This window comes from Gymnogyps californianus, chromosome 4 (assembly GCF_018139145.2).
Source record: "Gymnogyps californianus isolate 813 chromosome 4, ASM1813914v2, whole genome shotgun sequence".
In the NCBI taxonomy this organism is placed as follows: domain Eukaryota; kingdom Metazoa; phylum Chordata; class Aves; order Accipitriformes; family Cathartidae; genus Gymnogyps; species Gymnogyps californianus.
The window spans coordinates 27,254,748-27,277,825 of NC_059474.1; the positions used below are offsets into that span (position 1 = coordinate 27,254,748).

The following is a 23,078-nucleotide window of genomic DNA, read 5'->3' on the forward strand; positions in this document are numbered from 1 at the left end:
ACCTTGCAAATGGCCTATGCTACATGTTGCAGAGCGAGCAGGAGGCTTCTGCTTTGTGCTATCCAGCTCAGCCCTCCCGTCAACGTTGCTGATATACCTGTACTTGATTAAAGCTCCTTAGCTTTCAGGTTTAATGATTTTTGACCAAAGATTTCAGAAACTTATTTCAAAGCTGCTGCATTTTAATGTAATACCACTTACAGTATGAATGTTTGGGCGCACACAGCTTTGAAGAGGCTTTTTGCCTTTTTACATTATAGGGAACCAGTAACACTAAAACACAGCAACACAGCCTGAGGTGGCATGGTATTTAATTTGCACATTGCATCATTTTTGTGTGACATCACGATGCTACCACAGCATCGGGGAACCGGAGAGCAGCCTGTCTGGGACCTGTGACCTTACGATTCCTGTTCACACTGCTGTCACGCAGCACTAAGTCTCTGTCTCGCTAAACGGCTCTGGGAAGCCTGTTTGGCCCTCAGTGAGCAAACACGCCCCAGACTAGCGCCGAAGCGAGCATTCATATTGTTGCTGTTACTGTCACAACACAGAAGCACCCCTATATAGACCCTATAGAGGCAGCTGAGAAGCAGAGGTCGGGCCTGCCGCGGGCAGCAGGGCCCCAGGGGCCGGCAAGGCACTGCGGCGGAGGAAGCGGCGAGCCTCCTCCCCGACGGCCTCGCCCTGGCGGACGCATTCCCGGACTGGAGGGGGTGCCGCTCCCGGGAGGGGCCGGACTCCGAGGCAGCCCCACACTACTCCCAACAAGGCCTTGTGACGTCGCCAGGCGCGGTCGGAAGCGTGACGTCGCCGGGCCTACATTGCCCAGCAGGCCCCGCGGCCCGCTGGAAGTGACGTCCGGCCGTGTGCGAGGAGCGCGCGGTGGCGGTGGCGGCGGAGGCGGCGGCGGTGCCTTGCCGTTTGTGGCGTTTGCGGTGGGTCGCGGGCGGCCGGGCCAGGGGCGGGAGCTCGGGAGGCGGCGGCCGCGGTCGCCCCTGCCCCAGCTGAGGCGCTTCTCTCCCCGCAGGTGCGGCCATGGCGGACTCCACGCAGAATGGGCCCATGCAAGGCGGGGCCGCCGGCGGAGCTGTGGTAAGGAGCCCCCGGCCGGGGAGGGGGAAGCAGGCCGCGGCGCCGGCCTGACTCCTGGGGGGGGGCAGTGAGGGTCCTGGGCCGGCCACGGTGCTTCTCCAGCAGCGCGGGCGCCCCTTGTGCTGCTGGGAGGGTCCTGCTGGAATCGCAGTATGGCCGACTGGTCGCCCGGGTACGGGCAGGGGGAAGCGGCTCTGTAACTTTCTGATTGAAAACGTGCTGTTGCTGCGCCGCCGTTCTTGAAAACGTCTCAATCAAAGTTAATTCCGCGTGGCAGCAACTATGTGTCTGTAGTTATGTTGTGCAAGTAAGACAGTAGATAATGATATGAAGATGCTTGCAGGTTAGTTTGGTTAATTTCTGGTCACTTTGATAAAAAGGAGTCTAGGAAGACAGAGGAAAAGAGCAGTCTTCAAAAGCTGGTTAAAATGAGGAAAAAAAATTTGAGCCCTTTCAGGTGAAAAGAAGCTGATGTCCTGACTCTTAGGTACCTAATAGCCAAAAGCATGCTGTGTTTCGTTAGAGCCTTTCTGGTACGGGGCCTATATCAGGAGTGAAGAGGGCTGTGGTTAAGGAGAACACAATGACAGGAGAGGTGCTAGATTACCGTTAAATGCTTTTTGCTTTTTTGAGGCTAAGAATATGTAGGCCAAAACGATGCCACTTTCCTTATGGTGTAGTTACGCTAACTTTACCTGACCACTTCTTTTTTTCCCCTCAGTAAGAATTGTGGAGATTTAGCATGAGGTGTGTGCAGTGTACTCTAAAAGGAACCTTGAAGCAATAGATGCAAAAGTCAGTCAGGTCTGAAGACCTTGCATGATAACATTTTTGAAGCTGGTTGTTTAGTGAGGTTGGTTTGTGTAAAACCAACTACCTCCACAGAAGATCTTACCACTATATTTGGTTGTAGCGTACAAAGGAGCCTTTTGGTTCTGAGGAAGCCTAGCTATTTTTGATCTGGTTAGTAACATCATATGAGTCAAGTATCACAGAACAAAAAGGTGCTCTTTGCTTCAAGCTATAATTTGTTTCTATTCAAGGTTGGAGAAAGACTTGCAATTTAATATAGAAGGGAAGAATGTTCGTTGTATGCAAATATTAAGATACCAACTTCTGTGGGGGTTGGGTTTTTTCTTTTCTTCTTCTAATGTAGCAATTTCTGATGGCTAACAAGTTGGATACAGCAATGTGGATTTCCCGCTTGTTCACAGTTTACTGCTCAGCTTTATTTGTCCTGCCTCTTCTAGGGTATGTATTGTAATATTGTAAAATAGTATTAAAAATTTACAAGGCACTACACTCCCTTTTCATAGAGTTGTTTTTCATGTAAGGGTAAATTTCTATTATTCAGTTTACTTGGATGCTTTTTGTCAGAACAGTTTACAGATTTTAGATTGGTTTAAAACACTTTTAGATGTGTTTGAAAAATGTGTTGAGCAACTGTAAAGTAGTGGCAAATGCATGTTTTTGTGTGTAGTTATGGAGTAATATATTGAGTTGTTTTACCTTTGGCACCTGCAGTAAGTCAGTGTTACCAGTTTTTAAGTTGTATTTTGGTAATAGTGCTTATGTATGATAATAGAAATACTTCAGGTATTGTGCAATTGTGATGCAATTCTCAGGGGTGGAAGACTTCTGAGCAGGGGCTTGGTTCATATGGTAACGTCTCCTCTGATGATTTGCAGGTTGCATGAAGCAGCAAGCTTTTATCAGCGTGCCTTGCTGGCAAATGCTCTTACTAGTGCCCTCCGACTACACCAAAGGCTACCGCACTTTCAGCTTAGCAGGGCATTTCTGGCCCAGGCTTTGCTGGAGGACAGCTGTCACTACCTGTTGTACTCTCTTATCTTTGTGAATTCCTACCCTGTTACAAGTATCCTTTACTTGTGTCATCCTGGTAATGTTTTTAAATATCTTAAAAACTCGATTCTTTTCATCACCTGTGCCATGATTTGAAAAACCAGTTTAAACTAGAATATGTTTGCTATTCGTAGAACATACTCTATGTAAAATAGGAGAGACTTATGTTGATTGATCCATATTCAGGTTAATCACCTCTATAACTAGTGCACTGCAGTCTCTGGCTACGTTGATTTTCTTTTCCTGAGACTTAAGTTCGGTGGATTTTATGACCAGCCTCAAGTGATACTTTGAGAAGTTGGTAACTTTCATTTATTACCAGTACAGGGCTTATATATGACTCCTCACTGTAAGTAGTACATGTATCACGTAGAGAGACAATTATTCAGTAGTAGCTTTTTCAGATAAGTTACTAAACAGATAAAGTCTGCAAAAAAGACTTACTCTTGTGGCTTGTCAAAGGTGACACATAAGAACAGACTTTTCTTTGTGCCACTTTGTATGTACGCTTAATGTCTTACTCTTAAAATGTCTCTGGCAGAGGAATATCTATGTTCTTGCGCTCTAAAATCTGAATGGCTGGCAACTGCATGTTCTTTGGTAAAGAAATGCATTTTGTAGCATCTTTTAATAAAAAAATATTGTGACTACATGTATTTGATAGATTTTAAATAGTAACTTCACATGTGTCTTTCATGCAGAAGGAATGCATTTCAGTGGAAATGCACTGGTGTGTAACGGCATATGTTGTGTGTATGCAGGTATGCAAAAGTGCAAATTTTGAAGTTAATAAAAATGCATAGCGAAGAGGTGTAAGAAACAAAGGGAAGAGCTATAAATATAGATGTCAGACATACACCTGTCTTAATCCAGTATAGGTCATTCCAGCCAACCTCTTGCAAAGAGCTATCAAGCTAGGACTTGTGTGTTAGCATAACATCATGGAGAAATGAAGCGCTTGTGCAGCCTTTAATTTTCCTTATCACTTGCTTCAGTGAGTATTTTTCCAGTTCTGCTGTTCTCTTTGCTTCATGCTGCCACATATACAAAGAAGGTTCTTGATGTAAGTATGAGGTGATGCATGATACGATTAATACTGTTGGTATTCTTGGGGTTTATGAACAGGTTTGAGTTGCAGCTGTGGTTTCCTTTAGCCACATTAGAGGAGTTAGAGTGAAATTGTAGTATGGAATCTCAGCACAGAGAATCTGAGAAGTCTTTTTTTGGGTTGGTGGTTTTTTTTTTTCCCCCTTCTGTTATGACTCTATGTTGGAGTTGACGCTAATTATTTTTCTTCAAATGCTGTTCTTTGAAGGAAGCAAAAGCTGTGTAACAGTTGAGACTTAAGACGTCTTTTCAAGCTAAACCATAGCCTGTGAAACTTAATGTTCTATTTCAGTAGTAAAATAACAAACTGCAGGGTGAGGCTAGCAAGCAAAATACTTGCCAGTTGGACCTGCTGCTCAATGAATTGCCTTGTGCAGCTTAACGTAACTCCAGCCTTTGGTGTTCGTAACTGGGTTATCTTGCTACCATAGGTACTTCCTCCGAGTGGCCAGAATAAGGCTCGTGGCCATCTCTATGCAGTTGAACCTAAAATGGGTGGGTGAGGGAATTGCAACACCTCATGGTTTTAATTGAACTCTATGTAATTATGGAGTTCCAAGCTTCCAGTAGTTTTCTTTGGGATACTAATCTTCATACCTTTAAAGGATCTAGTCTTAAAATGCTGAAATGAGTTATGAATGGTAATTGTTAGTATTTTGATTTCTTTGTGCTAGAGAAGATAGGTGTAACTTGTATGTTTTCTGGCAATCTTTTTTCTTCTTTAAAGGCACGAAGTTCAAACAGTCTGCCCTTTCTGAGAAATCTTTTAGAGAAACTGAATGCTAATCAACAGAATATTCTAAAATTCATTGCTTGCAATGAAATTTTCCTGATGCCAGCTACAGTTTTTATGCTCTTCAGGTAAGAATTACAATAAGTATTTTCAGAATTAGAAACTTTCTACACAAGATTACTTTTTGCAATTGAGTTCTCTGTGGGTCACAGATCTCCATTTGTATGGTTCTGGGTGACCAAGGCTTGAACTTAGAGTTGAATTTATTTGATTCCTAGGCTTCTGAAGTTGGTGTATTATGAAATCAAAAAGCATTCACTGTGATATAACTGAGCACCAAAAACCCCTTCCCTTTCATAGCATGGGTTGACACTGTTGGGTCAAATCCAAGATTTTCAGGCCTGTAACTTGTGTTCTCCTACACTGTTCAGTAAGTTTAATTTTGGTCAATGTAATAGAATATTAAGATCTTCAGCTTCACTGAAAGTGAACTCTTATTTTTGACTGTTAGATTCCAGAAATTTAAGTGGCATGAAATTTCATTGTGCTAAAAGCGTGCAAGTCTGAGTAGGTTATGTCCTCTCCTGTGTTACTTCTGACCAGTGACCCTTGTTTCTTTTTTTGATTCCATTTGGTTTTGCCTGCTGTGCAGCCTGTTGAATTCATTTTAGGGATCTGAGCATATGCATGGTGGAATCCTACTGAAGTCATATAGGCATAATGACCTGCCAGTCACTGAAGTTTGGGTCATTGCCTTTTAATATTTGGAGGGAGAATAATGCCCTTTGTTCTATACAAGTCATAGCACAGTGAGAGCATTTGTCTTGAGTGGTCTCACAGGCAGCAGAAGGGAGGCTTTATCTGTTTGGAAGTTCATAGAATGCATAATTTGTCTTTATCTTTTGATACGTCAGCTGAACACTTCAATGCTTCAGCCCTGAAGGATTCCATTTCATTTAAGGCCACTTGCCAAATGACAGATACACTCTGTCCAGTATCTGAAACTTTCAAGTGCTTTAAACTTCTCTTTAGGAGAACTTTTTTTTTCCTCTCTATGGAGAATTTAGTATGTGAAGTGTCGCTACTTGATACGTCATCTAGTAGATACCGAAGCTTATAAAAGATCATATACCAAATTTTAAATTGTATAATGGTTAAATGCAGCTCTTGTGAGAATTTGTTCTTTAAACTCTTTTAGCATATTAAATTGCTTGTAAATACTGTACAGGTGCAAGATTTCCTCTTTTCCCTCTCCTGTATGTAGCTCAGTTTCCTTTTTTCACTTTATATTTTTTCTTCTGGGTAAAGATATTGCTCATATTTGAAGGAGCTCTAGTTACTGGAACTGTCACGTTCAGCTTCCAACAGAGCTTTTTAATATTGTGCTATATGAAGAAGCTTCAGTCATTAAAATTAAACTCATGGTATTTCTGTGCTTTGCTATGTATCGTTTGTATGCTATCTCTTCACTATTTTACAGCACAGTCATGTGAAACAGCAGCTTTGTAAAGTATCGAAACCTGATTTCATTGTAACTGAAATAGTCAGATATCAGCTTGGCGTTAGTATCTCAATACATCTATAATAGTCGCCAGTGCATTCTGAGAAGTTTTGCAAAAGATACTAGGAATACGGTCCAGATAGTCAAAGTGCTACGATTGGAACTGAAAAAGTTCGCTGTAACTGGACTATTTATGTCAGCCAATTTATGTGCTTGACCAGCAAGCTTTTTCTTAATACTGAACAGGCGTCCACCATCACTTCTCTGATTCTTTGCCCACCACCAGAAATGAGGCATATAAAAAACTTCATAAATATAAAATCAATACAAGAACAGCACTTCTTTAACTGCTTCATTGAGCAGTTTTATTGTATAATGTAAGTTTCTGCTTTCGTAAGTGTATGGTTATGTACTCTTTCTTGTCAGATCTAGATTATCTGAACTAATGTGACCCCAATCTAGCTTTTTTTGAGCCTAAGTAGTTTGCTTACTTTTATTAGGAAAAGTCCTGATTTTTTTTTTTGGTCAGTATTAAGCTCTACTTCTCTATTCTCTTTCAGTGGGCAAGGGAGTCTGCTCCAGCCGTTCATTTACTATAGATTTCTTACATTACGCTACTCCTCTCGGCGAAATCCATACTGTCGGTAAGCACTAAATTGATTTCGGAAGTTAGTGTTTAACTGCATAGTGTTTAGGCATTCAGAAATTTTTCATTCTAAAATGAATGTATAACTCATAATACTAAATCTGCAAATGGTAATTAGAGAATGTGGAATACACCTGGATGCTAAAAAAAAAACCCCAGCTGGTTCAAGGTTACATTTATTTCATGTAACTGAACTTTTCTGAAATGCACCACCGTCCTTGAATGGGAGCTTTCAGAACATGCTTGTGTGATTATCGCTACGCTTTGGGAGAAGAAAGTCTTTTAATTGCTCTGCAACCATTTACCAGAAAGATATCCTTATTTTTAGATTCCAGGCCTATCTGAGGCTAAGTCCATATATGAACAGGCACTTCTGAACTTGTGTAATGTTGACAGAAAAAAAATCTGTGGATGATCTTAAACATGTTCATTACCTCCTTTACTTAAATTTGTAAGTCAGGTTAATTATAATGGAAATAGAGCCTTATTGATTTGGTTTGAAAGTTGGTCAAGCCAGTACTATTGCTTTAAACTTTAAAACCATAAATATTTCTATGAGGATTTGCTCAGGTCAGTGCTTTCTCAGAATTTTCTTATGACAAGCGTTGCATAGCATAAGATTTTGCGAACATACTTTCCAGTCTGATCACTACTTGATTAGAAAATGGTTTGCTAAATTACCAAGGAAGTGGCTTTGGCTGCCATGGTATGCAAAGGCAGGTCTGAGAATCATAAACTTAATCGCCTACTATTTTGTAAGAAATCAGTTGTTCCATCTTAGTACATGTTTGGGTTTTTTAACAAAAAAAAAAAGGCGCTTTACTACTTTGGCATCTAAAAATAATTTAAGTTGTGCAATACTAAAACTAACATTCAATAGAACTAGTTTATCCAAGATGTTCTGCTGGCCTTTGTGTAGTTTTAAGGGAAACTGGTGTTGTGGGTTTTATTTGTCATGTCTGTCTTCTAATAGTCGCTTCTAGAGTGCAGAGTTCTTGCATTCTGGCAAGAAGCAGCGCAAACACAAGGTTACCTCCCAACTCCTTACACTCTTTCTGATAAAGAATTAATCTTTCTTTTTCTATAGTGTATTGTTTTTTGCTTGAAGGTGGAATTTTTCTGCTGTCTTTATCTGTCCTCAGCTGGAAGCTGCTGAACTAAAGTTAATTAAAATGTTAATGTTTAAAGGACAAGAATTCTGAAGCTCTTGCAAGATACTGCAACACTGAGTTGATCTAAAGAACTTGCTAACTAGAGTGTGTGTGGGGTGTTGAGAAAAGTAGTGAATGAAAAAGATAGATTTAGATGATACTTCTGATAAATGCTGTAGGATTTTAAAACTCTCTTTAAATCTGATTTTTTTTCAGGACTCTCTTCACTGAGCTGAGGATTGTTGTTGAACACTTAATAATGAAGCCCTCATGCCCTGTTTTTGTAAGAAGACTATGCCTCAGCAGCATTTCCTTTATAAGCAGATTGGCACCAACTGTTGCATAGCCAAATTTCAGGCACTTGTGTTTTGTGAACATTATGAGCAGCTGGCACTTCTGCTGATGATTATAAATTCCTGGTTTTACACTGATCTCATTCCAGGCTGTATAAAAATGTGTATATGCTTTTTTTGGAGATAATATGAAATTTAGCATATCAAAAGCAAGTCATGGAAACTTAAAAATACTGTGCTGTATTGCTAATTGGTGAAAAGAAGTAGCTGCATCCTATCCAAAACATGCCCAGTCATACAGAATTGGTTTTTTAGGAATCAAGGATTGTTTGAGGTTGATTAAAACTTTAAGAAGTCTGTGCTCAGTAGGTTTATGTTAGTTGGAACTATAGCTACTGTAAGATGTCTCCAGTGGATAGCAGTTGGTACACATGCCTATGCAGTACGCCTATGCAGTACACTTTGGACAGTATTCTTCTGCTTACTAAATGTATCTGTAGAACCATTTTGTCTAAATTACTGTACTCAGTGTAAAAATATGGCCCACTTTGAATTTAACATTAAAATCTATCAAGCTGACATAGTTAACACCTTTTCTGAAGGAGAGGCTATTTTTATTAATATTACTTAAAAAGAACTCTTCCAAGTTTCTACCTTGTGACATAGTCTTATATTACGTTGTCAGAAGAAATCTCAAGACTCTGATCACGGAAAGCTGCGGTTATCTTGTTGTAACAAGATGTTTTACCAAGCCAAATTGCTGACCTGTAGGCTTTTCAGACAAAGATGCAATGCTTAAACTTTTAACCATCTCTTAAGTGAACTAATCAATGTAAATGAAGTAACTTTTGCAGAATCATTGCAGATTTGTTCTTGTGTCTACACAAATGTGAGACTGCAGTAATTCAAGCATGTCAGCTTTTTAGAAAATTAATCTGTAGCTAGCTATATAAATTGTTCTTCCAGTTTCTGAGACTCTCATTGTGATGGGAAATTTGCATAAAGGATTGCACCTGTTTAGGCAGCTTCTGAAACAAATGGGTGTAGGATTTTTTGGCATAAATCCATCTGACTGATCTGAAGCCAGTGTCATGACTACAGAAGTGAATATTAATTTGAGTGCTGATTATGCATTCACCCAGCAGCTGAGAGGTAGATAGTGGCAAAAGAATATTGTCTGTCTGAACACAGCTTCTTTCCATAAATTCAAGGCAAAGTATTTGCCTAATCTTCTGTAGTTAATGTTAGTATTCTAATTGCATAAAATTAAATGGATTTCATTGGCCTTTTGTAAACTTCTATAGCACTGTGCTTAACTATTCTTCCTTGGTCAGAGAAATCTTTATGTGAAACACTTTCAAAAACAGTCTTGAAGCAAAGTATTTTCCTGTAACTATTGAGTTATCTTGTTTGTGATGTGAATGTCATTCAGACTTTCCAGTTGTATTAGTTTGTTAGATCAGAGCCATGTATTTATAAAATTATTTCATTTTTTGCTCAACCTCTTGGTACTGATGAACCAATTGGTAATTGAATATGATATTCGTTGACTACTTGTCTTGCTCTCTGAACATGATTAGCTATTTATAGAACACTTGCACACTGCAGAAGCAACTGCATGCAGTAATGCTCTACAGCTGCTAAAGACTTGCAACAAGATTCACTATATGTATATCCTGTAATGTGAGGATTTTATAAAAACTAAAATTTCTACTGCAATAAAAGGAGTGTTAAATGTAATTTGCTAGGCTCTTCAAGCTTATTTTCTCTCTAACAGAACATACTGATGCTTGAACCTGGAAGTTGAGCAGAATGCTGTCCTGTGTGTATGTGTGCATGTTCTTGTATTCCCACTGCTGCTTCTGAATTGGGTCATAATGTCTTGTGCGTTTCTAAATTATTTTATAGGGAATTTTTGCCTTCTAAAGTGCAAAAATTTATGACCCTTTCCTTCAAAATTTAACCCAAGAATAAGCACTGCAACAATGGTATCTAATCAGAGCAGGAATCTAGACCTACTTATTACCATTTCAATTCTTCAGCACTATTCTAGGCCGTCTTTCATGTTACGTGGTATATTTTTCGAGTGGTGTCATCAGACTCTGTTCAGCTCTTTGCACCACTGTGATTTAAAAATTAATTTGGTCATCTAAGTTGGTCCCCCATACTGGGAGCGGAAGACAAATACTTTTGTAATTACTGTAAACAAAATAACATGTTACTTTGAGCAAATTTTTGTGGTCTAAGACTGCTGTTATGGGTGCAGTCTACTGTTCCTTTAATTGTATGCTGTTATTAAATTAGAGAGGAGTCTAAATTGGATCTGATGTATTGCAGCTGTAACTGAAGGATGCTAAGTCTTGAGATACAACTCTATGAATAGATGAGGAAGATTAAAAGGAGTAAGTGAATGAGATTTCAGTAAGTAGAGAGTTGGAAGACAGTGCCATGAAGTAAAGCTTATATATGGATACTGAATTTCTTGTTAACTCTTTCTATTGAGTCTTAAAAAATACATGAAGAGGAGGAAGATGTTTCATAAATGGGATTTGATTTGATCTGGCTAGTAGTACATTCTTGGCTTTGCAAGGAGTTGCTTGACAAATGAGGCCTGGATTTTACTTGTGGCCTGGTAAAACTTGCCTCTCTGATGTGCCAAGAAAACATGGAACAGTGGGGTAAGAATAACTTCCAAGCAAAATAAAGAGGGCAACTGACCTGCACTCTGCATCAACTTTGATTTTTACTGCAGCCTTTAGGCTGCCTGAGTGATAACACCGAATTTCCTCAATACTGGCAAAAACATTCTGTCCTTGTGCCTGCTTCCTTACCACAGTTTGTGACTGTTTCTATACTAACGATTAAATTAAAGACATGAAATGCTGGTTGTGTCCTGATAGCTTGAGATTTTTCTGGTGAAAAGAACTGTCTGTTCATGCTGCTGGGCTGTCAACAGCTAGCCGTGATGCAGAGGCTGTAGCAGAAGTCTCTGGTAGTAGAGAAATTTTGAAACTGACCATAAAATATCCGCCAACCCCAAATATGAAGCAGAGGAGTCTTTGTCCTATGGAAAGGTTGGCTACCTAATGTGGTAATTGTTTCCACTGATATAAATCACACTGATTGTTTTTGTCATCTTAGCTTTCATAAGTTAAAGTGCTGTTGCATAGATTCTGTGGGTAGATCTACCCCCTGCTGTACACAAGCTTGCTGTAGAAGTGGTACTCCAGCTTAAGACTTGTCTGTTCTCACCTGTAGATAAATAAAGCATCAGGACCCACTAGGTATGGAGTAGCTAATGCCAGTTGGGATTTCTTACACACAAAGTAATTCACTAATGCATCCATACTTTGCTTTATTGTCTTTAATTTTATACTTTTATTGTCATTTTTGTGCTGTCAGTTTTATGTTTTGCTCCCTCCTTTGAGGGATGTTCAAGGGGAGCAATATCCATTAATATTTTAAGTTAGATGTTTTAAGGATTTTTTAATATATTATAATCATGAGCCACTGTTTGTTCCAATAGTTTTTGAGCTGCTAACTGTATATGTGATAGTACTGTTCAAGCAAATAACATAGCTGGTTATTTTGTACAGTCTGTGTTGGCCCTTTTTATTGTTAGGCACTGGTATTGCAACATTTGCTGTACAGATCCCTTATTAATTAAGGAAGTACAGTTCTTGCTCATTTTACAGACAGGAACTGAGGCATGGAAGGAAAGACCACTTGCCTAAGGCGATGTAAGAGCTCTGGCAGAGCAGGAAATAGAAAAGAGTTGGACAAGCGTGCAGGGGAACTGTGATTTGTTTCTACACCACATATGACTTCTTGGTCCTGTTCCCAAAACGATACTAGCTGCTGCTTAAACAGTTTCAAAAAGTACTGTACCTCACGGTGCTCAGATTAAGGGTAGTAAAGACCATTGAGCTAAAACAGCATGTTCTTTTTAAAGTCGTGTCAAAAATTGATTCCCACGTGCAAGAGCTAGGTGTGGCCCCTGGTATCGTCCTTTCTGGTGAGGAAAAATAACACAACAGAATAAGATTGCAAGCACTTACATGCTAGATGTTAGTAGGGTATGCTGATCTGTTGTAATTGTCTATAACTTTTAATTGCTGCAGTGCAAGTATTTGTGGCTAAACTATATATACTGAAATTGGTTAGTGTATCTTTGTACTGTAACTTTTATTGTGCTATAATTTTCTTAAAATCACAGGAAGAGTCAGGCCTTGCTGTTTTAAATCGCCTTTTAAGGATAAACCTTAAGCAATTCTTTATTTCAAAGATGCATTATCAGTATGGATAATGTAATTGAATTTAATCTTAAATGTGGATTCAAAAATATCTTTTTCATAAAATGTTAGCATTACTTACTAACTTTTCTGCAGAAGCTAGCTCTGATAATAGCAGATATCGTGCAGGTAAGGGAGTTTCATTGCTTAGTTCTGTGCCATCCAGATGGTACAAACTTCTAAAATGAATTGAAAAATTCATCTTTTACTTGTATTCAAGGACTGAGGCACAAAATGCTAATGTAAGGGCTCAGAGGGGAAATAATAGTTCTCCTGCATATTTGAGAAAATGTGAAGCCCTTTCAAGAAAATCTAATAAACATAATAATCACAGACTGCTGACACTAAGGAAAAAGCACCTCATTCGCTCTTTCTTTTATGCAGCGATTTACTGGTCCCTACTGATTTTCAAATTGGATCACTGCAGTAAATTATCCATGCCAGTACCTGTGAAAGAAAGCACTGGGATCCATATTTGTTTAGTGCTGTGCTTAAATCAGCAAGAATGATAAATTTGATGGTATGAAATTGGAAATATCAAGGGCTTTTCTCAGTGAACAAGCAAGTATCTCCATTTGTAATTTATTGTGACCCTTTTTCACTGTATGTGCTTTGTATGTCAAATATTTATTTTGAAACAAATTAAATTGTTTTCTGTATTGATACAGCTATGGTTTTATTGATGTTCTTGAAATCAAATTGCATAGGGTTTTTTTTTCTGGATTTAAAATATTACCAATGTTGTGTTGCAAAACAGCACTTGTTGTTTGAGTTCAGATCTCTGAGTTTGAGTTACTGACCAACAGCTTTCCATGTTAAATGTTCTAGGTGCGTGTTGGGTGTTGTGTTTTTTTGTTTTTGTTTTTTTGTGTGTTTAGAATAGTGCAGGATGCAGTGAGCTACTGTGGCTTCTCATTTGCTTTTTCTAGAGAAAAAGGAAGATTAAGCTGTATATCAAAACCAAAAAAAGCTGATTCCTGTCTTTAAGTCAGTGGAGCTCTTCTGCTTTACATCTGGCATAGGTAACACCAAGTCCTGTGAAAAAATTTACCTACGTGCTCAGTTTACTGCCATATTTTCAGTGCAGGTGTTAATAGAGAAAGTTGACTGTACATCTGTATTTTGGCAGGAGTCCTGTCCCTTTAATCTTAAAACAGGTTGCTTTGTGACTATGATTACATCCCACTAAGTGCCACTGCTGAACTGAAAATGAGTCATAGCTAGCACTTGATTACTTGGAATTCATATCAGTATAATAATAATTTGTTTTGCAACTAGTAAGCAAAATTGTAAACCAGTGTTGTTAATAATGTGACTCTATGTTACCCTCTTCTTGTGGGCTAGGCTTAGCTCATTTGTGATGGCATGTTAAATAGCTGACTTCTGTTCAACCCCAGTGCCAACCAGATGGGCTTTATTCTACCACAGCTGGCTACCACCATACAGCTGCGGTTTCGTAAAAGCAGTAGTGTGGATTGTTTTCTGAGGAGCTGTCTTGGTTTAGGCTGGGACAGAGTTAACTTTCTTTTTCGTAGCCGGTTAAGAAAGTTAACTCTGTCCCAGCCTAAACCAGGACAGGAGCCATGAAAGACTTTGCTCTTAAACGAAAGCAATGGTTAATTTGAGTTCATCTCCCTTTATCCTGGTTTCCATGTGCCTGACCATGTTATCTTGCTTGTGAGGTGAGTGAAGTGTTGCAGCAGTCCAGACTCCTGCCTGGGGTGAGGAAACTGGTTTCCTTGAGAACAAGTGCAAATCATGGTATTTTCATTTGCTGTGTGTGTTCCTATGAATGTTCACTCCTGCACCTTTGCCGAAGCGAAGAGCAAGAGTATGCTGGATGAACGTGGTACATCAGTTGGTTGAGATATTTCACAGGAAAATTAAGCTGAAAATCAGAAATTATAAAGGTGCAGGGCTAGATTATCTGCAAGGGTTAAAGCAATGTCAACTGTAGTTTTCACAAAGGTAGAAATGTAATAGAAGAAGAACAAAGAAGAATGGGGAGAAAAAAGAATGCAGAAGAGTTCAGCTCTGTGTGATATAAAGAGGTATGGAAATCCTACTGGGTGCTCTGTTGCGTTCACAAACCCCAATTCACCATTCATGGTTTTATGCTATCAGTATCCTCTGGATAGTACTTAAGTTTTCTAGCTGTAATTTATTTCTAATTTAGTCTCTATTAAAATACTATTGGAATAGCATGTTCAGATGCTGCCACATTGTACAAGAGCTGACAGGCTGATCTTGGTTTACTTAAAATGGAAAACAGCTGCAGTGGAATTATGTGTTCTTGTCCATTATGTTTGAAGTTCCTGTAGTGGAAAAGTAGAGAAATAAACACTTACTATGGTCTATATTGTTCTTGGCTTTTTTTTAAGCTTTTTTCTTTCCATGTTGCTTTGCTACATTTTTACATTGGCAATCTAGGGCAAGATATCATATGTGCAACTGCAAGGGGTTTTGTCCTGATTGTATGTTTGCTTCTGTGTGCGAAGACACATAACAGAACATGGTATTTGTAACATAGCATTTTAACTTTTTTTGATTTGATTTTTTTAATCTAGAAAATCTGACCAAACGGTGTTTTGAGATGGCAGATGTTTGCCTATTACAATCCCTTTCAACATACTTTCTGCTATAGCAACTTCAGTTACGTTCTGGCTAAAGCACAACAAAAATCATTGTCAATCCTTTCAGTGATAAAGTTTAAATCAAAGCCATTATTAGCAAGTTTTTTTGCAATGGCAGATGGAAATCTGAAGTTGACTTTCTGAATTCTCATGTGTCCACTGGCATTTTATCAGTTGTATAACTGTATAATACAGAGAAATATTGAAACCTTAGAAACTACAGTGATAGCATCAAGCATTAGTTCAGCGTGTGGTTGAGCATCCAGTGGTTCTATTCACATTTTTAATTCAGATTTTTTTAACATCACTCTGGGGCAGAGGTAAGCAAGACATTTGGTTGCGTCAATGTGTATGTGCTATGGATTGATGGTGTGTATGTATACTTAGAGCAGCAGATAAATGACACAATAAAACATGTAATATTTTGAGGTTTTTTTGCTGTTTGGATATGTTAATATGCTTTGCTCCTTATGATTAAAAAGCCTCTTCCTGCCCTCTGCCAGCCTTCTCTCTTTGTAGAGTGTTACACATTTGTAAGGGAAATAGTTTTTTAGAAAAGATTATTGCACTGCATAGGGGCTTCTAATATCCTGCCTTTATACACTTCAAAAGTACTAGTCAAGCTTATTTCACATTCTTGTAATCAAATTTTTTTCTTACAAGCAAAAGAATCAAGCTGCTTTTAAGCTGGTCCTTGCTTTGTTCATGTAAGAGACTGTAGGACAGGTGGAGTAGCAGGAGACTAGACCTGATGACACAGGAAGCTTCCTCCTGTCCTGTGTTCCTATGCATGTCCGCATGTTACTGTAGAGAATAAGAGTAGTTGTTTCAATATGTTATGTATTATGTACCTAGTGTTGTTTTTAAGAATTTTAAACTAGCTTTCTGCTTTAAGATGAAGATAAGTGCTGCCAACCTTAAGAGTTCTTTTTCCTTACTCAAAGCCTGGAAATCTTATTTGATGATAGGTCATTTGAAATGAAATGGAATTCTTCTTCCATGTGCTAATTTTATTCCAAACCACTGACCTCTAGTGGCTGGTTTGCAACTATGAAGCAAAACATTTTAGTAATTTAATGTGCTCCTTATGTGTCTATTGGCTACAGGAGAGTCTTTTTCCCTTTAAATTTCTCAGGAGAATAATGTCTCTTCATGATTTATTGTACTTTGGCTTCGCAAGTATCTATCTGCCTTATGCAGCAGAAAGGAGATAAAAGAAAACCAGATTTATGGTTAAGGTTTCTTTAAAGAAGTAACTACTCACAAGCCCAAATGTTTGCTGTAATTGTTGGGAAGCTAGAAGACCCCATCGTCTGTGAGAGAATTTATTGTCAAATCCTTGCAGTCATAAAGCATGGTAATTATATTAGCAGAATCCTGATTCCTTTTTGCTTAGGATGTTGCTGCTTTACAACTGAAGTCTTTCCTACATGTGTGGGTGTGGGATTATTGATCCAGGAAAAGTAATATTTTCATCTTTTTCCTGCATAACCATGAAGCGTACGTTTCTGGATATATGTTGTACGAATCTTTTCCTTTTCCCTAATTTGATTGTAGCTGCATATGTCCCAGTATAACTCCCACTGATTTTTATTGAGATAGGCAAGTGACTCTCCATTGCCTTGTGGGAGAGCAAATTCTTTAAAAGTGTAATGCCTCCCTTTAGGAAAACAGAGTATTGGGTAGCTAAAAGGAGTGCCTGCACTGGCATGTTAAATCAGAGCCATACTGGGGTTTTTTTAAGCGAATCCCCTGATTGTTCTCACTTACCATGAAACAGAACTGGAACGTCTGCTCTACGCTCGCTCCTAATGAGTCTCTGTCAGGGATACAGGGCCTGACCGGCGTGGGGGCTGCATTACTGCCAAGTTCTCCTGTGTGTACCAAGTGCGCATGGCAATGGAGGGCTTCCAAACCATGGGGAGAACATGTGGTGTCCTGAGGTCTTTTGAGCACTAAATAAAGGGCCAAATGATATCTCTACCTGTATGTCTGCTGTCAATCTCTAGCCCTCAAAATTTATCCCATCTTTCTCCTATCCTGATATTCCTTCCCTTCTTTACCGGTCCTGTCTCCTGTTGTTGTCTGCTCTTGTGAAACCCTTTCTCCCTTCTGGAATTCTCTCCCTCTGCTTTATTGTACTCCCACTTCAACCAGTTCCGCAGTACTGATGTCAGCTTAGCCTCCCAGAAGATCTGGCATGTGCCACCTGGGTTCCCGAGGGAAGGATGTGGTTGTCAGCCTGTGCTGTGGGAGGACTGCAAGCTGCTGCAGCAGCAGCAGGAGGTCACTAGCTGCCTGGCTGCTGCTGGGGTCAAAAGGGCTGGCTGAACACTGCTGCATGCAGTTCAAGAAACTGAAGATGACTCTGCTGGTGTTCAGGTGAATGAACTGCATGTGAATAATGGAAAACACTTATCCATGTGCTGGAAATGAAAGATACTTACTTCTAGTTTATGTTGATCTTTGACCCAGTGACCATGAAATAACTTTACAGACCTACGTGACTCAGAGTGGTGTTATGCAGACTTCTGTAGATTCACCATTTTGTGATTCGGAAGAGTCATTCCCCTCATGCACCTGCCCGCCATGAAATATTTCTCTTTTTCTGTTAATTTAAATATTTTACGTGAAAAAGGCTGTTTGGGATCACTGGACGCTTCATGTATTCATACTTTTTTTTTTTTGGAACTATCAGTATGTATTTGCTTGGTGTTAACAATGTACGTGTAGGATCATAAAAGGTACAAAATCAAAACAGTCTTTCCCTTTTAAAAACCTTGCTATGCTGTATGAAAGACACACAAGGCAGGATGTTATGGGAATACCAGAGAGTAATTTAAACTATATTAAGTCATTACCTCAGCTCTTGCCGCTGATCTGGGGACGCTGCAAGTCTCCACTGTATGAACTTGAAATCTTTAATGAATTACAGATTCAAAAATATTCAAATTGGCTTTATATTACATCCTTTTTCATATAAGGAACACTAAAATCCTTCACTGTATATTAGCCTTTACATACCACAGATTTTTTGCTAGGCAGTAACATTGGGGAATTCCATCATAATTTACTGTTGTAGCTCGAGTAATCCAGTCAATTACTTATTTCTTTTGAATAAACAGGAACAAGGAAAAAAGTTTCCAAAGGTTTGTATTTCAATCCAGTCACCTGTCTTTACTTAAAACTACTTACAGATCAAGAAACTTTTCAAGTGTCTCCATAAAGCAGGTTCTAAATCTTAAAAGGTTGTACCCATACAGCCTCTGTGCTTCCTGAAGACCCGGTAAAGCAACTTAACCCTCTAAGTTTTGTTGGCAAGGTAATATGCTTTATACAACAAGGTTCTAGAGTTTTTGCAGAAGGATGCCTGAGGAAATGATGCCAATATGGTAGCCAGCCTCGCTCTTCTTATGAGCAATATATCACGATCTTCACGCGATAGGTATATGAGCAACCTCTGTCCCCTAGCCAGAGGTTCAGATGGTACAGAAGCCCCCGTACAAGCATGGCATATATAAATAATATTTTTTTTTTTAAATCAGGTCAGAGTTTAGCAACTTGAATGTGAATGAGATTTTTAAATTTTTTTTCTTTAAACTGTCCTGATTTAATGAAATATGGGCTTAAAATAGCTATTGAATAACCATTATTCAAAATTAAACCTTAGGATGCAATTCCAACTATATTGAATAAAAATGTTGCCACTCAATGAGAAACAAGATCTCACCTATTCACTATGGCTATATATAGTAGTCTTTGCCATAGGCAAAAATTTGTTTAATACAGTTTGGATGCACTGAAGTAAATAAACAGTTCCCTGTCATTTAGGGTGTTTCTCCATTCATTGCTAGTGATTGATAACTAATGGTTGTGATGCTCCTAAATGAGGATTTGAGATTTTTGTCTTAGGATGCTGCAGCTACATGCCATGAGGCATGGTAATTCATTATCAGTTGCTTTATGTACTTGGCTATCCCATGGTGAATAGGCTGTTACTGATTCTCTTTTGCTTGTTCTTTGTCTCCTTCCTCAGGTTTCAGTTTTTAGCAACAGAAAGGTTCATGCAGAGCCCTTGATCATGTAAATCCTGGTTGACTGCCACACTGGTAGTATCTATTAATCTGTCTATGGTATTCCAGCTTTATTATTTTCCTTCCTGTTTCATATTTACAACAACAAAACCAGACAAGGCAAATTCAGTTATTCAGCTGGATAAAAGAGTATGAAATAGTTGAGTAATTCCATTTGGTTTTGGATAGGAAATGATAAACCTAAAGAAAAATATTTTTAGAAGTAATCCAACAGTTAGCATCTCTTCTAGAGTATAGCAGAGACTCTTCAAGAATTACAAATGTTTCCAGAATTTCTGCCTATATTCTTTCAAATAACGTTATGTGGGGAAAAGAAAGGGAACTGTTCACCTCATGTTTCTTCTTTTTTTTTTACGGTTAAGCTCTTGCCAAAATTAGAAGCAGACAGCAGAACATACATCAGCTGCATGTTAGACTCCAACTAAAATTGGTGAATTGACTCCACCTTTGCTACTTTACAACTTGCAGTGAATTTAGTATTTAACTTCATTGCTGTACATCTGTTACTTAATGATACAGCATCTGTTGCAATACTCCTGATTCACCTGGTATGGCTGCGATTGGACTATTGGGAAGACAGGTGTTAATTATTCTATGCAAGTATTTTACTTCAATCTGCCTCCATCGGGCTTCTACGAAAACTTGTATTGGCAATGCTAATGACTAGCTGGCTGGTAAAGAAGTTACGTGCCAGCAAACCTTGTTCAAAATCTAATTGGGTATGTTAAAGACAGGCACTGTAATAATTCTCCTCAGTGATCAAATGCTTTGTGGATTATCAGATACATTAATTATCCAAATTCCCTGCCAAGCTAACTTCTGGTGAGCTCCCATGTTCCTCACAGTGTGCAAATGAAGGCAAGGAAGCCAGAGGCAGTTTGTCAGTCACGTAAACTAATATCAAAGTTATACCGGAAAAACTTACAATTGCCAAATTGCTTTTTTTTTTTTAATTAAAAAAAGTGTGTACACTGATGCCAGTGGGACTAATTACATACATGCATGGTCCTGAGCCAGGCTGTAGGTGAAGAGAGCAGAAGGGGTGTCACAGCAGGGCTGGGATGGGTACAAGAAGACATCACAAGCCTCTGACAGCAGGATCATCTGCAGGGCACTCTCTGGAGAAAGTAAGTTTTTTTTATTAGATTTTATCAGCACTGATCCGGGAAGCACGTTTTAGGGGAGACCTAAGGGTAGGGGACAGCATTTTCACATAAAAATCTTACAAACAGATTCAGCTTATGTGTTTTAATATTGTTACTAGCTATAAAACTATGTCTTTTTACGTTTTTCTCTGTGCTAACACATTTATATACATGTATATGTTATACACAGAGAATATATATATTCTCTCTTTATTACAAGCAGTAAATGAGCAGTTCCTGAGCACGAGGCGCTCCCGACGCATACCTCAGATGCGGCCTCGCTGCAGGCGAGGCGGGGGGCGGTTAGGGCCGAGCTGGTTTTAAACGCTAGCCCGGCACGGAGCCGTCCCGCCCGGGGTCGGACACGGCTCCCGGCCCGCCAGCACCGCCGCGGGCACCGAGCTCAGCTGAGGTGAAGCGAAAGAGACGCCGCCGCGGCGCGCGCTGGCGGCCGCTCCGCGCAGGCGCAGCGAGAGGCGCGGGTGAGTCAGCGGCGGCCGCTGGGCGTCGCGCCCGCCCGGCAGCCCCGAGGTCCCTGCGCACATCCGGGTGCCGCGGCACCGCCCACCGCCGGCCTCCCGGCTACCGCTGCCGGCCGGGGCTCAGCGGGGGCCGCGCCGCAGCCGCGCCGGGCTTCTCTGATGCGAATCGCCGCCCGCTCGCCGTGCGGCGGGGAGCGGCCGGGCTCCGCGTTCCGTCGCCGCCATGATGCCGGCCTTGGCCGCCCAGCGGCGGGGCTGCCGTGGCCTCTACCGCCTGTACCTGGGGTGCCAGGCGGCGCCGCACCCCCGCGCCTGCCACGGTGAGTCCCTCGGGGCCCAGCCCGCTGCATTGCGCCGGCGGGCTGCCGGGAACCCCCCCGGGCGGGCAGGGCCGGGCCAGGCCAGGCCAGGCCAGGCCAGGCCGGCGGACCGCCGCTTCCCCCGGCCGAGTCTTGTAGGAAGCTGTAATCAAGTTGCGTGCTCGCGTGGGGAAAGCCGAGTGCCATCGCTCGCAGGCGGCTGGTGGCAGCCGGCCTCGGGCGCCAGCAGGGGCGGGAGGGGATTCCTCTTGAGGCGATGACACTGCCCCCGGCTGTGGGGCATCTCCGGGCCGGGAGCCGCCGGAGAGCGCAAGGCTGCCTTCTGAGTATCGACTTCAAAAAGAAGGAAAATGTTTAAGTCATAACTGCCTCGGTTGGCGAGGCGGATCCTGGCGAGCGTAATACCTTGTCGCGGGTACTTTCACACGCCCTTTGTAGGCCTCCTGCCCTGTCAGCCCAAGTCTTACGTAGAACTGATACGTCATGCTTGTGTTGGGATTGAAGTTTGCAGTAATTACATAAAATGAAGCGCGGTCTTACAGGATTTGTGTTGGTCTGAGGAGTGAGCCCTGGCGTTTCCTTTAGGACATAGATCCCATGAAATTTAAATTCTGACTAGTTTTGTCCCGCTTCATGTAATCACTTACGGTTGAATTGCAGCAAATACCCTTTTTCTTTAGCGGTTTCTTGTGTATGTATAGATTAGTAGAAAAAATGTTTTCTAAACATGCTGATTAAGTTTCCCTTTTTCAACTGCTCCAGTATCACCAAAGCTTACAAAACAACGCAGCTTATCTTGTGCCATATATTTATTGTAGTGTTTTATGAGTCGTAATCAGTAAGTTCACTGGGCTGTGTTGAGTTGATTTTTCTGGGCTTTTGTCACATTAGCAACAACTAATAGTCAGTCAGAGCTTATCTGACTTTTTTTGGTGAAATTGTTCTTCTGTAACGTTCAGATCAGTGCATGCACACGTGCAGATGCTTCGGTACTGTAGAGGACTAAAATAAAAGGAAAGCTGTGGAGACTTTTATGGAATAAACAGTTTTATAAAATATTGTTATTTTGTGAGAGGTGCATTATTCATATATGATTAGTCATGCTTTGTGATGACTTCATTTACCAGCACTGCTTAATTTTTTTTTTTTTTTTTAGATTTATTTTTTCTTTTAATGAGTGCTTTCCAAAGCAGCCAGTTTGCCTGTTGCATTTCTGGTTGGAGGAGTTATATACCCTCTCTACAGAAGTGTTTGTGCTGCCTAAAAGAAAGTGGTTGCTAATACAGGTTGGCCTGTACTGCATACAACTCTACTTTTGGTTAGTCTTTTGAAATTGTAGATTGCCTACCCAGGGTGATTTCTCAATAGGCTTTTTACATATTTATCTTGTAATTTGGCTGTTGTAAATGTTGCAAAATTTAAGATTCTTCTGTATAAAATGTTTTATACAATGTTGTGTGTTCTATGTAATTTCTGTAGCAAGTTGCTCTTAATTGTAATGCACACAGATCAATTTTTCTCGATTGGTAAGCTGTGGTTTGTACAGAGTGTACACAGAGTGAAATGAAATGGCAACGCTGGCTAATAGTTTTGTAGTGGTCTGTATTTGTTCTTTTATCGATACTTGTTTTTTAAAGATTTTGAGGCAGTGTGACTAGAATGGGACTTAATGTATCAGTAAGCGAATCTTATCAAATAGCTTTGTATCTTTTTTCTTTTTCTT

The 23,078-nt window shown here is 40.2% G+C and overlaps 2 protein-coding genes across 5 annotated transcripts in view; both read left to right on the forward strand.

Annotated features, from left to right (window-relative positions):
• The first annotated feature begins 894 nt into the window (after window positions 1-894).
• Window positions 895-11,293, forward strand: TMEM33 (transmembrane protein 33). Its single transcript, XM_050895981.1, has 8 exons — window positions 895-938; window positions 1,031-1,095; window positions 2,252-2,346; window positions 2,784-2,971; window positions 3,954-4,021; window positions 4,793-4,926; window positions 6,860-6,943; window positions 8,313-11,293. The coding sequence occupies exons 2-8, from the start codon at window positions 1,039-1,041 to the stop codon at window positions 8,440-8,442; spliced, it is 756 nt and encodes a 251-aa protein (XP_050751938.1). The 5' UTR covers window positions 895-938; window positions 1,031-1,038; the 3' UTR covers window positions 8,443-11,293.
• Window positions 11,294-21,202: 9,909 nt separating this feature from the next.
• SLC30A9 (solute carrier family 30 member 9) overlaps window positions 21,203-23,078 on the forward strand; it is a 40,722-nt gene continuing 38,846 nt past the window's right edge. For 2 of the 4 annotated variants that reach the window (XR_007766478.1, XM_050896749.1), the window contains exon 1: window positions 21,203-21,355. Coding sequence is in view for 3 of the 4 variants with exons in the window: in XM_050896749.1 (XP_050752706.1) it covers window positions 21,259-21,355 (97 nt within the window). In the remaining variant the exon portion in view is untranslated. The remainder of the gene's footprint in view (window positions 21,356-23,078) is intronic. The other 2 variants (XM_050896747.1, XM_050896748.1) reach the window with 2 other exon arrangements.